Consider the following 15,822-nt stretch of genomic DNA (forward strand, 5'->3'; position numbering starts at 1 on the left):
ATTCATCGTAGTACAAAAGGAATAAAATGAGAATGGCATTCTGAAGGGGCCAAAACAAACAAAAGCTTCCAATTAGGAGGCAATGTTTGTAAATTTTAGTTCTTTGTATTTTATTTCAAATAGCATTTTAGCCCACTTACCTTTCAAGAAGTTAAATGATTCCTTTTCTATGTGGAAGGTAATTTGTAACATTGAGTCACAAAGAATATATATTTTATTTTGAAAAACCATACTATGTAAAATAGATGTACTGTTGGTATGACCTACTAGCAATTATACTGATTTGCTAGAAGTAGCTCAGAAGCTGAATATTCATCCCCAATTTTGTATTTAAAAACCACTGTAACAAAAAAGTCTTTTACTCACTTTACTTGGGAGTGCCTGACAGTTCTGTGTTGATTGTATAAAACACAATGTTGTATGGTGAAATGTACAGATAGATGTTGTTGTAAATATTACTGAGAACAAATGAAGGCTTTCTTTTCATAAATTACTTTGCTAATGCTAATATTTTGACCACAGGTTTTGTCTGTGGTGGACTAGTGTGAGGGAATGCTGATATTTTGTGAAGACTTTCTTTTGCGACATAGAGAAAGTTTGAAATCCCCCCCCCGCCCCGCCTGCCCCGGGACTGTAGAGTTGTTTTCATCATGTGACAGTGAATGGAGAATATCCTAGATAAACAAATCTGTTTAGACTTTCTCAGAAGTTAGGATCACTCTCAGTTGTGTTGTTTTTTGTTTTGTGTATTGTCTTGTTTTCCTGTAAAATCTTATATAAATAATGTTTTCAGAATGATCATGCCATAGGGTTGAACAGATGCAGGAATTTTACTGGAGATCTTGGGCTGTAGTACACTTTAATTATGTCTTTTTTAGGACTCTGCTTTTAAAAGATTTGTGGTATATTCATAGGGGAAAAAACTAATGAGGGACAGGTCAGATAGATGCAGTTTTCCTAGATCTCCCATTTGTTATTCCTGGAGCTTGCTTTCTTTACATGTGCAATAGTTAAAGTTAGTATTTTTTTCAGAGCATTGGTGTTGTATCAGAAGGGCTTGGATTGAGTAGTTTGGATATTATCTTGGTTAGCATTACATAAAGAACTGTAATAATTGCAGCTTCAGAAAAACAAATACAAGTAGTCTGTGAATTAAATTATATTCAGATTAAGAGACAGAAGGGAAATAGTTTGAGGTCTGGGATATGTGAAAGTTGCTAGCTTTATTCTTTGATTGCTTTGAGGTCTATCATAATGTATTCCACACAATTCCGGAGAAATCGAGTTCATTTTCAAAATCAGCGTTATATCTATTCTGAATCCAGGTCAAATCCTCTAATGTGGAGGTGACTTCTTCAGTTTTAGTTAATTAGCACTGCTTAACCCTTTTGAAATGTAACTAGGACAAGGTAGTCTTCCCCACTGGAGACTTGAGGAGCAAGGATACAAAATAAGAAACCCTGCTAGTTACTTCCTGACTGTATTACTTCTACAGATACACGCTGATTATCTGCCTTTTTTAGTGCTAAGTGTGAAACTGAGATTGTAGAGGATGTCACGTGTGTATATGCTTGCTGTAAGACCATCATTTGGTGGTTAACTTGTAGAGCGGTGTTTTGTGTTAAATACTTGGAAGGGAAAATATTGGAGTGAGAACAGCTGTGTATTGTCTTAAAAGGTCTTTTGTATGTGTGTTTAACAAAGTTGTGACTGAGCTGTCTTAGTTATAATGTCTTAAATTTTAGGTGGTAACTTACAGAATTCATGTATTTGTTAGACCCAAGTTGTCAGAATTTAAAAATGAAAATCTTGAAGAGCAAAGGTGGAAGAATCAATTCTGACTATAAAGAAAAGTCAAGGGGAGGTAAACTCTCAAAGGCATGCATTGTTTTTTTTCCTACATTTGGTGTCTCAGAGGTCCCCATTAGAAAAGAGTAAGGATCACTACTTCTCATACACAAACAAGTGTGTTAGCCACATACTTATATTCCACAACTTTGGAATTCCAGCCTACTGTGTGATAACTCTGTTAGTAGTTAGTACATTCTGTACCTACTGTATGCCTTGTTTTTCTAAGGGAAATAGAGCTTTTGTTTGTAGCAGCTTTATAAAATACAGCAGAGGAAGAAAGGCAGTGTGGTATTCTGAAATGTCTGTTTCAGTCTCAGTGATGCAGTGTTCAAATAAACTATAGCACATTTAACAAGCAGTTGAGGACAGACACACATGTACTAGGCACACCAGGGAAAGGGATTGTGTACAAAGACTAATTAGCATGAAATATGAATACGTTCTGGAAGTAGTCTTGATCTATAATGCTCTTACAGAGAGTATTTTTTACTATGAATTCGACAAAAAAGAAATTCAGAAGTTGAGCTGAAAAAAGAATGTGTTGAACTGAAGAAAGAAGTGGGTTTTGTTTGTTTTTTAAACAAATAAAAATCTGTATTCCTGGCATAAAACACATTCTGTATGAATAGGTAAAAAGATTAGACTGAAAAGAATGCTTTCTCTAATGTCAAAACAGAAAAAATAACCCTCAAAAGATACTCTTCAAGTATTTTTTTTTTTTTTTTACAACTTCATTTTTTGCAAGGGAATTGAAGTTAGATACTAGAAAAATCTATTTAATTTGAAGCTAGTTACTCAGAACATGATTGAATAGCCTGTTCCATGGATTTTACAGTAATTTTTTGTTAAATGAACTGTTAAGATTATCTGTTGTGGAAATTTTCCTAAAGTGTGGCTTATCTTTCATGTGTAAGAATTTATAGCTATATATGTACATAAAATACACTGATAATGAGTTGGAGGTCAATCACTTGTCACTTCTAGGTCTGTGTTCTATAATTTATGCGGGATGGTTTTAAAACAATGTCTTTTGCCTTCTGATGTGTTATTTGTTTGCTGTAGCTATGTTTTCTGGAAACTTTCTCAATATTGGTAAAGGAAGCTCCATATCTAATTACTGCTGTAAAGCTGAGCAGTGTAATGCAGGTTCTTCAGCTTAAGTAAAGCCATGCAGTTGGCTGTGAATTTGTGACCCGAATGAAGGTGGGAGGGAAAAAAAAAAGTCTGGAGGAAAGGATGGAAAACAGATCAGCTACTTACCAGGAAAGTTTGTGCTGACTAATAAATAGACTATGCACCTATATTTTAATATCCTGAAAATTTCCAGCAGAGTTCCAGGAATAACAGTGTATTTGTTTAAATAAATAAAAACCCACCATAAACAAAGATGTAGCTATAAGCAAAATTTATGGTCTTACTTGTAAAATAATTCTTTTAAGTCTGTATTAAAGAGATGTTCCCTCCATCTTTCAGCAGAACCATTGCTAGTACATACTACATTACTTCCTAAATGTACTTTCTCTTAAATTTCTCTTATATGAAATACAATGTGTTTTTTTTCTGTAAAAGTGTAAACTGACAAAATGTGGTCTGATTCGTGGCCTAGTTCCAGTTATGTATCGTGCTGACCTGCAATGATGTCGTATTTACAAAAAATGCTCCCCTCTCCGTGCCTGTTGGTTTTATGTGCAAAAATTTTTCTTCCTTTATGGCTGACCAAAAAAAAAAAAATGTTCCTCATCTGCTTTTGAGATTGCAACTTCTATCTGATTGATAGTTGTTTCAACTATAATGCTATTAGGACATGCTTTGAACAGAATATCTGCCATTGCAAGAATTTCTGCCATATATACATAGAGTAAGGATAGATCTGTTATCTAAATGAATAAAGGTTCTTTGAAGAAAGATACATTAAAAAGCTATCTAAAGGATTAAAAGTTAACAATCATGCTATTAAGTTTCTGAATTCATTGAGAAACTGAAAATACTAGGTACATAGGCATTAACAGATAAAAAGCTGGTAATTTTGTTGAGTTATTGAATTACTTGTTAATGATCTCTAAAGGATGTGAAGTTGAAATTACAATTTTGTGTGTTCTGTGTTGTCTTGTGCAGTTGTGAGGAACTGAAACTTCTCTGAAACATCATTCTTTCAGATACCTTTTTCTGTTCTGTAAGGTGGGAGTATAATTAATTTAGAATACTATTACAGAATAATTTCCCGATGTGAAGAGGCAAGTAAGATATTTATGGCTTAAAGGCTTTCTAAAAGCAAAAAGTCCACATGGTAAGCTGACTGATTTTTATAAGTCGATGTGGAATTATCTGTAAATTCCGTATTCTGAACTGTAGTATGTGTGGAATAAGTTTTGAGGTTTTCCTTTTGACATTTTTTTGTTCTTGCATTGAAGACATTTGAATCATTAGCACTGAGATGCTGCCTTCTTAGTGGATCATTTTAGCGAAATTTTGCTTATGTTGGTAATATAAAGCATAGGTTATATCTGCTAAATTTAGAATATACTGTGGATTCTGTATGCGTATATGCTTAAAATGTGCTGAGGTGAATAGTGAAACCTGACTATGTTGGTAAAGGTGAGAAACTGGTAGCTGTGTGTTTCCTGACTATTTTTAGTCTGCTACAATGCAAGTGGCTTAATTTAGTACGCTGGTAGGTCCCCTAAGACTAATCCTGTGATGTGGAAGTAATTTATCTTTTACCTCTTGAAGGCAGATAATCATTGCACATGTATTCAGTGAGCACCTGGGTGTTTTCAACATACTTTGAGATACTTGGGCCCCAAGAAAGCTTTTTCAAGGTAAATCTGTTAGAAGGTAGTGGTGACATATACAACCATACAGGGTTGTCCTCAGGCTGGTTGAGCCTGTATTTTGTCTTCAGCAGGTGACTGAGAGCTGATGCTTAGGCAAAAGAGTAAGTATATGTTAATTAATATATGTTAAATGTCTGTCTCTTTATGTACATAGACACAATAAACTGAATAGTTATACTTCCCAGCTTCCAACAGTTGATAGTTTTTTCCAAGCCAGAGGTCACATCTTTATACGTAGTAAAGTCTTCGTTGTTGTTTTATCTTCAGTGAACTCGTGATCTTTTAGCATTCATAACCTGCGGCATTGATCTCCTCTGTATTTCAAAGAAATGTGTAGTTTTCCAGTGTTTCAATCCTGCTGCTTGCTAGTCTTCCTGGTTTGTTGCCTCCTTTTGCTGTCATTGGAAGTCTCGTTAATAACTAATTTATATTTACTTTGTCTGTGTTTTCAAAGACCACAGAGGGGAAGACCAAAATTGTACGTGATACACAAAAGACAAACAGTAATACATCATTGAATGATGGCCATTATCTAATAAGTGTCAGTTGATCTATTCCATTTATTGGGGGGGAACCTCACGGTTTTGGTTGTCTTAGTACGGAATCATCAAATGTCTCAATTACTGTTTGTTTTTCAGAGAGTTACATTAGTATGCCAGAAATGTTTCACTGTCACAGTATATTGAAACTCTATTGGGATGACCTTAGTTAGAAAGATCATTAGTCAGAATGATTGTGATGTGGAAAGATGCAATACGTCTTCCCTCTGTCAGTGTGGTGTGGCAGTTCCTGTTCTCTAATGTGTCTCGTTAAAACTGTAAGTAACTGTAATGTAAAGGTTGCAATAGCCTGTATTCTTGTCACTGACGTAGCAAAAATATTTGTGCCCACATGTGATTAGGTTGAAAAGTATGCTTGTTTTAGATTACGTGCAACTAATTAGACTTACTTGATACCGTCCACCACAAGGCCACAATTTCAAACATTTGTTTATGGAAGACTAACTTCTCAACATACTTTAAATAAGGATAGAAGTTGCTATTTGTATTTAGCAACTATCAAAGCTGTGATTACCAGTCAGCTTCACAGGGCACTGCTTACTGGTTATAGAAATTAATGGAATCTATTAAGACAGATAATTTCCCAATTATTTTTAATATGATCCTTTTCCCCTGTGAAGTTATGCTTTGGTCCTGATGCCTATGAAAGCATCCCTTTGAGTTCCGCTGGCTTCATAAAACAATAACTACCAGCTAATTACCAATATTTTTTTTAACTCTGTATTAGTAGGAGAATAGAATTCCTTTTACTAAACATTAAATCAAATTTCCTAAGTAGTAAGTCAATGGAAATGTGACATTGTGTATTTCACTGTGTAGGTCAGAGTGTGTAACTAGGATGTACCACATTACACTTAAAAAAAAAAAAAACAAACTACGGTAGATCTACAAGATGGTAAACAAATTGAGGGGTTTGGGATTTAGATATGTACAAGTGAAACAGTTTTTCATGCATGTTTGTTTAAAACTTGGATGGTAGGGAAATACTTCAAGAAGGGAGGGGATACTGGAATGTGTATTTGGGAATGTGTATTTTACTTAGTGTTTAAATATTTAGTCAGGAGCTATATATGTCAAATATCACAATGAAAGAGGAAAAGAAATCAATTTAGCACTTGATTTTCACTAAAATTTTAGTCTGTTCCATTAAACACCAGTACCTATTTAACGTGACCTTATAAAGGGATTTTTGGATCTTGGGATCTTCTTTTAGCTTCATTATTTCTAAAATTCCTTTGGAAAATGTGATTCCCATAAGTGTCTTTAATGGGAAAGATGTGCTTTTTACAAGCCTAATTTACAAGCCTAAAAGCCTTTTACAAGGGGAACAATAGCTGAACTATTCATTTAAAAGATTTTTGTTTACTAGACTTGTCATAGTAATAACAGAAAATGAGTTTATTAAAATCTTGATAAAATATGATAGCAGTTTTTTGACATTTTGTTTTACTTTGAAATTTTTTTTTTTGTCTGAGTCTTGGTGCTTTTCTTTTGCTTTTGGAAGTTGTATGGATAACAGACGTACCAGTTAGCTGTAATTATTTTCCAGATTCTATCCTATCTTGCTGTTCTACGGTGATGATGGCCTGATATCAGAGGAAAAAATGTAACTGGGACATGCGACTGTCTAAATTAGAAATACTATTATAGGCAGCATTTTATTTTTATAGGCTAATGTCTTCTCTGACCCACATAAAAACTTACTATATTACTTCTAAAATGCATTGACTGATCTTTTTAGTCATTAGTCAAGCACTAATATATAGGCAGCAAAGACATGTAATGTCTCAGTTCCCAGCAAAACCCACCAAGGATAAGCATCTCTTTGGAGCAAAAACCAGCATGTTCATGTTAAGCGTCGCAGACGTTGAAGCAGTGGCAGTGGCAAAGGGAGAAATGGGGTGGACAATCCTGAGGCTTTCTTCCATATAAATATTCATGGAGGGAATGTGAGAGAAGAGTTCATGGAAAAGGCTACTAGCTTTTAATCCAGCTTCTTAGAGTATATCATACAACACAGTTAAGTAGGCCCATTGAGGATATTTTCAGTTTCATCAGTTTGCCTGCTGTTGTTTGATTTCTAACGTTCAGAAGGAGTACTTGCATGTATTTCTGTGACCTTTTGTATGTGATGAATTGTTAATATTTGCTTCCTGTCTTCCAGCAAAAGCAACATCTTTTGCATTGGTCTTTAGCAGGTTAAATAGAAGGAGGCAAAATCAGTTGTGTGGGTTTTGATTTTTTTTTTTTTTAATAAAGTATTTGTGACCCAGACATCTACTTGATTTCAAGCTGTTGATAGAAAGCTGAAAGCAACTGCACTATGGAGTGGTTAATTAAGTACACTTTAACTGTACAACTTTACTGCACAAGTTCCTGATGCAGACGTTTCAATTGCACTTGAAAATTAGACTAGTTACAACCATTTTAGGGCAATTTTAATAGAATGAGAAATATTTCATATAGTCATTAAATGTGGTGGTCAAATATAATAACAATCAATTGTATTAAAAGAACAAATAATAGGAATATAGATCCCCTGCTATTTTTTGACAAAACTCATTTGTAAAACTAAGTTATGATTTATTTTTTTTTCTTCCACAGAGCATAATCTGTTGGGTTGATGTTGCTTCCTTCAGCTTGATTACATTAATTAGGCAAAAAATGTATGAGATTGCAAGAGGTTCCATGGTTTTTTTCCCGTCAGTTTTTTTATCTTCAGAGCTCAAACTAAGATCCACTTCCAGATCAATTGCTTGTGTTCTTTGTAATAAAATTTTATTTCTTCTTTTTTTTTTTATTTAAATGCTGTACCAAGTATTTAGCTCTTCTGATTGCAGAAAGGACAGAGTGACAGCAGGAGTGCTTAATTAATTTTACTTCAGGAATTGATAACGGAGTGATTTTAGGTGAACTGCAGAATGCCAGGTGGCATTGGGAATAAACATGAGATCACACAGCTGCGGACTTAGTTGACAGGAAGGTGTGGCTAGCATCCGTGAGTGCTCTTGCGTTTGTCTCTAGATAGTTGGGGAAATGGTTTGCTGTTTGTCAAAGTTTAAGACCAAATGACAGTGTGGAGACTATAAGTGAATTTGGATACCAAATCACTTTAATCTCAGTTTATGCAGTTCAGGAATTGCATGACACACATGTTCTGCAGGAGAAATGATGTGGTCCAGCAGAGAAGTTGTAGCTTCAGCTGTGCAAACCGTGGCATCTCCCAGAGTCTCCCCTCTGGGATCCCTTGAATATTCTCTAGTTTCATTAGTTATAGGATTGGGTAGAGAATACCTTCTGGGTCACTGGTCCATTTAGCTTGCACTGTTGTTTTCTGACTTGTTGCCGTTGTCAGGGCTCTGCTCATTCAGGATGCTTCTGGACACATTTGCATTTCTTGATGATCAACAGGTTATTTGCATAGTTTGGCTATTTCCTTGAGCACGCAAAACTTGCCAGCGTTCGTTCTGCTGTCTGGAACAAGAGGTTGGTCATATTTCATCTACTTTACTGAAACAAGTGGTTAGTGGAAGTTCACAGGCTTACGCTAACAGCTGTGCTAACTAGGCCTAACTTGTGTGAACTGCTGCACCGTTTCATGTGAGTGTGGAAATTATGTGGTTAGATGAATGGAAAGACTCAGTGTTGGTGTATTGGTGAGGGAAGGGAACAAGTGCAAATTTGAGACTACATTGTGTTTGACTTTCGTCCTTCTCCCCCTTTCTTTGACTTTTATATCTGTTCCTGGGTGCCTCTAGAAGTAGCACAGAAATAGAAAACTATCAGTAGCTTCCCAATATCATCAATTTAGCCAGGCTTCAAGAAGTTCTATTATGTTGCAATAGAATTTACTGAATTTTTGTGCTACAAAATATCTTCTAATCTTTCAATGGCTTTTCTAGCTCCTTATTTCATTTTTCTACCAAGTCATATCACATTGTTTTTTTTAAATGAACTTCCAAGTGTAATTAATAGTTTCAGCTGTTCAAGCATACTCTTGTATGTATAGTGTACATCCCTTGCAGCTGTATGTGCACTTAATTTTTTTTTTCCTCCTATACTAGCCATAGATCTTCTTTCAGGTAAAGGGAATAATAAAGCAATTAATTTCTTTTGTATATATGCTTTTGCTTCCAAATACTAGTAAATGCAATTGGTAAGCCACTTGCCAGATGGAAATAAGATGAAATTACTCATTCATTTCCTATGACAATAAAAGGGCTTTTATTCACTGTGGGTACAGACTTGATAGAAATTGGAGATTAAGGTTCAGGTTCAGGTAGACTAAAGTTCACCTAAATCTCTGCTTTCTGCACACTGTAATTCGATTACTCCTTTTTATCTCCCTTTAATTTTCATCCTCATCATATTCATGACTGGCAGTTTTTACTGGTAATTCTTTATTAAAGTTATTCAGTGCTTATTTAAAAAAAGAAAGGAAGAGCTTATTATGAACTGGACATTTCAGCTCAGAATAAAATGCTTTAAGAGCTCCAATACCATTAAATAAAATTGTATGTATTTCTAAAAATTTGTCATGACGACTTTTAATGCCATTCAGTAGCTAAATTAAAGAACAGGTGTAGAATGGTAATTTTCAAGAGTCATGTGTGCTTACTTTTTTTGCTACAGAAGTACGAAAGTACTGATGGTAGAATTTTTTTCTTAATTACATCTCTGAAGTATTTCAACATATTTGTGTATCTTCTTTGCCATGATTATCATTAGTCTTGTTTAATGTATTTGAAACTTATATAACATTTTGTTTAGTGTTGTCATTTTTTCTTTAGACCCTAAATGGGTTTCAAGCAGTGCACTTCTGTGGGATTAAATTAGTTCCCAGCTGAAGGTATCACTAAAGGTACACACTTGAGCCGCACATGCGTTGCATAATGTAAGATGAACAGAAAACAATCCCTTGCAGCATGTTGCATCAGCTTTTTTCCTCCAACACTGATAAACAAATATGTTGTTATTAACAAAATAGAACTCTAATCTAAATTAAAAAAAAAAAAAAAGAAAAGTAGGTTACGTAATGTTGGTGTTTAGATCTGTCTTTTCTGGTCTTCAAAAAGACATCTGTGTATGCTAAAACTATCTTTTCTCCCTTTGCTTTATTATATTGGCTCTCTTTCCCTTTCCCTCTCCTGTCTGCTTGAGGTAAATGGTGAAGTAAACCCAACCAAAACATTCTATAGGTGTAACCGGTGTGAGATAATTATGCATTAGTGAGTATTTTGTCATTTCAGTGACTGTTAATTGTTTTTTTTTTTTAAAAAATGCTTGCTTCTTTCTTACTTCTTCCCAACTGAATGGGGAAATACTTTTAAACAACCAAGAGTATCATTTCCTCCATTTCTTCAAAACAAAAAATCCACATGTGTATGAGTGCCTGTTTGTGTGTGTGTATATGTGTACGTGTATATGTATGTATTCCAGATAAGTCCAAATATTAATCTACATAAATTTGTGTGAAAAGGGATTAACTTTCAAGAAGAAAAACAGAAATGTAGGGTAGAGGATTTAAAAATGCTTTACATTAACGCAACAGAAGTGCATTAGCATTGTCTGTTATCACAGACACGGTGATCTGAAGTAGAAGAGGACAACCTGACAGACCCTTTGTAGTCTGAACTCTGCTCTGCTGGTATGCATGCTTCCTTCATGTGGTGACAAAATACTTGGGCTTCTGGACTTTCTTACTGAGAACTTGTGAATATTTGTCACTGTTGCAGAGTTACTTCCTAGAGTACCTGGACAGGCTTAACCACTTACTGGAGGATTCTGCCATCATTCCAGGGCTGTTAATGCAGCGGAGGACTGACATAAATTTGATTAGTGAGCATGTTCCGGGAAGTGAAACACGTGAACCGTGGATTTGGAAGGCTGAATTTGGGTCAAGCCTTATTTAAGGTGGGAAAAAGGTCATCATGTTCTGAAACAAGAGAGGCAAACTTAGGCAGGATACTCGGAGGTGAATGGCTCACTCAGCAGGGAGCTGGGTAGGAGATGGACCCTGTGGAATAAAGCTTCAGCCTTGGAGAGCTGACCTGTTGCTTTCAGTGTCCTATTGCTTAACCAGTTGTTGTGGTCAGAATGTAAGGAAATTTCCCCTCTGCTACACCTTTTTTCCTAAAATGTGACCGTCTTTGTTATGGAAACCTGGGTATGACTGTCACTAGCTCTAGGTACTGTCTCTAAGCCTTGTCGGTTTGAAAAAAAGCTGATTTTGAATGAAGATGTAAGCCAGTGCCATTATCAAAGTGCTGTAATGAATAATCACAGCACTTAACTCCAAGGTCTGTATGAAGTAATACAGACGCTTTGGCTTCCAGATTGATTTTTCATCTTGTTTTTTTGAGCTACCCTGTGTTGACTGCTATAAAATCCTTTTTTCATCTCTCCCTCTGGTTCTGTGGCATCAAACCAAAAAGCGTGTCTCATCTTTAAACAGGCACTTGTGAAGGGAGTACCTGAAAAGGGTTGAGAGGTTGGTCAGCAATAGTATGTAGATTCTGAAATGTATCAAGTAGCTTTTTATTTAACTATTTTTTAAAATTCTGTAATCCATGGTCCTGTCACAGTTGAGCACTGCTAAAATGCACTATGTGAACAGAGGGTGAGAGCCACTAACAGAAGAGTGAAGAGCATGGCTTTTGATAGCTCTCTGATGCTTAATGTAATCTCAAGTATGGGTCAAACTGTGTTGAAGAAATTCTGGTAATTTAATGTCTCTTTCTGCCTATGAGTCTTAGGTTGGTGAGATTGGTGTTGATGCTATATTGTGGCTTTGGTGCAGTCACATAAGCATCTGGTTCTAGTATTTCTCCATGTTTTTTGTGAATTGGCATAAAGCTAGCTTAAAGTCTTTGAAGTCTCATGCTTGAAAAGATAAGAACCTTTGGAAAGAACATCTTCTCTGGTCTTTTCCAAATGGAAAAGCTTTAATCTAATCCAGACATTAAGTATTTATAAAATGGATGATTTATAATTGATGGTGTTACAGTCCTTCAGGCTTAAGCAGGTAAGAGTAGTCATGGTTTGTTTTAAAACTTTTGAACATATGGTCTTTTATGTTCTGAATGTGGTTACTAGTTTCACAACCACTAGAGGAGTGCAATCTGGAAACAGATGAGGAGGGATAATAATGAAAGCTGGTTGTTAGCCCTGTACAGGCAGAGTTACTGTTGTGAATTCTGACTCAGCCCATCCCATGTGTGTCTCTTTCTATAAAATATTGTGTGCTTAAAAACCAAACCCCCAAACCCACTTTTCCTTTTTTGATACTGTAGTAGCTGACTAACTTACTACGTGTTTTGAGTCGGGCTCATGTAACACCTTTGCCCTTGAACTCTTGCTCACAAAGGTGTTTCTCTCACTTGCTGTGTCTGATCAGGTGTACGTGAATTACCACTGGAGGGAAAAAGTTACCTTTGTGTGGGGTGACATTTGGTAACAAAAACATTTATGTTTCTCTTGTTTTCCTTTACTACTTAACATTTTTGATTCCTCTGCAGTTTTGCAAATCACAAGCCTGAAATGATTACACACTGAAATGTGTGTGTATTATCTTAGCTGGTTACAGAACAGGTTTGTCTTTAGTGTTCACAACTACTGTGACAAGTATAGTACTCAGTGAGCGGATTGTGAGGGTGTGTGTTGTTCAACACTTTAAAGACCCAATCATCTATGGAAATCCGGAGGGTTTAATTCTTAAACAGATGAAGTTTGGAATAGGTCACTCGTCATCTTGAATCATTTCTCACACCTGTTTCAACAGACACAAATCTAGGCTTTTCAGTAGCTTCTGTTCATATAACAACTCATAATGTTTATTGCCTTCTCATGGGACAACTGATTTTTAACTCTTGGGTGTTTTTTGTTTGTTTTGTTGAGCACCTGGTTTTATTTCCTTGTTTAATTGAGAATAATTAGTGATAAGGGTTTGATTATTTCATGGAGTGGCACTTAGGATTTTAAATGGTAGTTCATTATAGTTAACGGGTCAGTGCTGGTGGGAATTTTGAGTATTATCTGTGTATTATCAAGTTGATGTGTAGCTCTGTCCTTTTACAAATATAAAGCAAGCTGGTCATATTATGTAGTTAGGCTTGCAGAATAATGGCAGGGCAAGGGGAGAGCGAGTGTTGCATTGTTGTTGAATTGTCTTTTCTGTTTAGCTTTTTCTGCTTTAGGCTTTTTAGAGGTACCTGGGGATGAGGGAACTATCTTGTACTAGCTTAGTTAACGCTGGTATGAAAATGCCCAAGGTAAACTAATTACTCGAGTAGTATAAACCCAGTAGAATTATTTTATACCAGATGTTTTCCTAGTGGTAATGTGTATACGGAGAAAAGTAACTGTTTTCTTTGTTCTGTTTTTTTTAAGAGGTTGAGACTGAGGTTTTGGTGTTATTCTTCACACTAAAAATTAACATCTTTTCTAAGGAGATACCTGTAATGAAACCCATGCTGATGAAATTAGTACAGCAAAAACAATGCTCAGAGAAGAAAGGCATATTTAGTCTGCTTAAAACTTCCTCTTAATTTGACTTTCAAATTCTTCAGTTACTTTTGAATGACTTAAAATGTTCATTAAGTTTAATTAATGTTGAGCACATTAAGTTTCTATTCCTTCAGTGCCAAATATGTTATGTGATATTTAAAAGGAAATAAATCCTTGTTAATGGGTTTACTTAACACTTAAGAAAATTCTGTGAAAATTAAGTATGTTAAATCATGCAAAAAATCAGCATATATTTTAAATATTTCAATACCACATTACTTTCTATATAATTTTAAGTACTGAGTATAAGGCTAGCGATCCTTGCTAATTAAAAATAAATAAATTTAAAATATATGGCATTTTCTTATTTGGTTTTGCTTTTTACTTGTGACAACATAAATAATTAGTAAAAACCTACCTTTTGTGTAGTGTGATAAATATCAAATGATTTATCTTACTGGTTTTGGATGAAGAACTTCAAATGGTATTTGAGTTATTAGTATTTCAACAGAGGGCACTCACGTGCTTTGAGGTAACACCAAATCACTGTATTTTTAAAAGTGCTTGGAATAAACTGGAGCTGAAGATAACAAATCTTGTGGGTTAAAAATGTATTAATATAATTTGATAGTGCTTGGGAAAATTGGTCATTGTCATATTAACATTTTCATTTTATGTTCCTCCTGATTTTGTAAATTTGCTTTGTTTGGATATTTTACGGTACATTGAGGCAGTGCATTCATTTTGCCTTGAACTGATTCTAATAGATGCTTTATTATGGCTTTCTAGCTGAACTGCTATTAGTCTGTTAAGATTGAACAGTTGTAATAATGAATCAGAATTTAATAAATGCATTCTTTCCAGCTAAAAAGGCAGTAGAAGAATCAGAAGAAAAGAAAACAGTTCAGTCAAAGAAAAAGATTAAAGAATTAAGAATTTTGGATGGAAAAACCGCACAAAATTTATGTAAGTGATGTGAAATGCATTAGGTGAATATCTACTTAGCATGTACACGCACCACTGTTCTTAAATGTTCTTTTTTGTTTACATGTGCAATATTCTTTTTCTAAGAACTGGCTAATGTGAACATGAGTCTTAAGTTCAGAAGTGTTTTACATACATATGATTTGAATTCTCTATACAACATGGGAAAACTTAACATGGAAAAATGGTGTAGAATTAAATGTTAATGAACTATATTTTTTTGTAACAAAAAGACAATTCTTTCATTAATTGCTTTAGACTGGAAGTATGATTAAATGGTAATCACTGGTTCAGGGAAGGCACAGTGTTGGTAGGTTTTGTGGGTTGAGGTTGAGAGGCCATTCCTAATGGTTCTTTCTGGAGCAATGGAGAAATAGAGCTTGATGGGGGTTAGACTTTTAAAGAGAAAAATATTACAAAATAGGGTAAGTTAGGTGCAAATACTACTACTACAAATTGTAAGGGAAAACAGCCCCACCTCTTTTTTTTAACTTGCTGCTTCTCTCTTTAATTATGGAGGGAAATCAATCATTAAGAGTAGTAGATTCTTTTATTTGAATTAGAAATACCATAAAATGTCACTAGTCCAACTGTGCCCATGGCAAATGAAGTGTGGAAACCCAAATCTGTGCATTGTTTATTACCACATCCATGAGCACATTTTCTTAAGCAGAAAATGAACTATGACACAAGAGATATAATACTTCAAGTTTTAAAAACATGGGTGCAGGAAAATCAGGCATAGTAGTTACGTTGAATATATACCACTTTATTAAAATGGTATGCTAATCCATCTGTGTTAGGAATACTTTGTAGTTTATTGAATGGAGCTCTGTTGAGATGTTGTAACGTCCTGAGATCAAATTGCTTTGAGAACTGTATCTTTGAAGGGTGTACAATATACATTGTCTCTTGAATAAGTTTAGTTACCCTAAAAAGTGGTAGAGTTAGGGTTTTTTTTTCTTTGCCCAGTTCATTAACCTTTTGACATGGAATTTTTTCTAGAATGTCATGTAAATATCATTCAGCCAATTGTAAATGCAGTATGGCTATTCATACATGGTTATGAAAGCAAAAATTAATAGATG

The 15,822-nt window shown here is 34.9% G+C and overlaps 1 protein-coding gene across 1 annotated transcript in view; it reads left to right on the forward strand.

Annotated features, from left to right (window-relative positions):
- DIAPH2 (diaphanous related formin 2) overlaps positions 1 to 15,822 on the forward strand; it is a 265,679-nt gene that overhangs the window by 70,988 nt on the left and 178,869 nt on the right. The window contains exon 20 of the mRNA XM_050902012.1: positions 14,615 to 14,716. Coding sequence (XP_050757969.1) covers positions 14,615 to 14,716 — 102 coding nt within the window. The remainder of the gene's footprint in view (positions 1 to 14,614; positions 14,717 to 15,822) is intronic.

Source organism: Gymnogyps californianus, chromosome 9, assembly GCF_018139145.2.
Source record: "Gymnogyps californianus isolate 813 chromosome 9, ASM1813914v2, whole genome shotgun sequence".
Classification (NCBI taxonomy): Eukaryota; Metazoa; Chordata; class Aves; order Accipitriformes; family Cathartidae; genus Gymnogyps; species Gymnogyps californianus.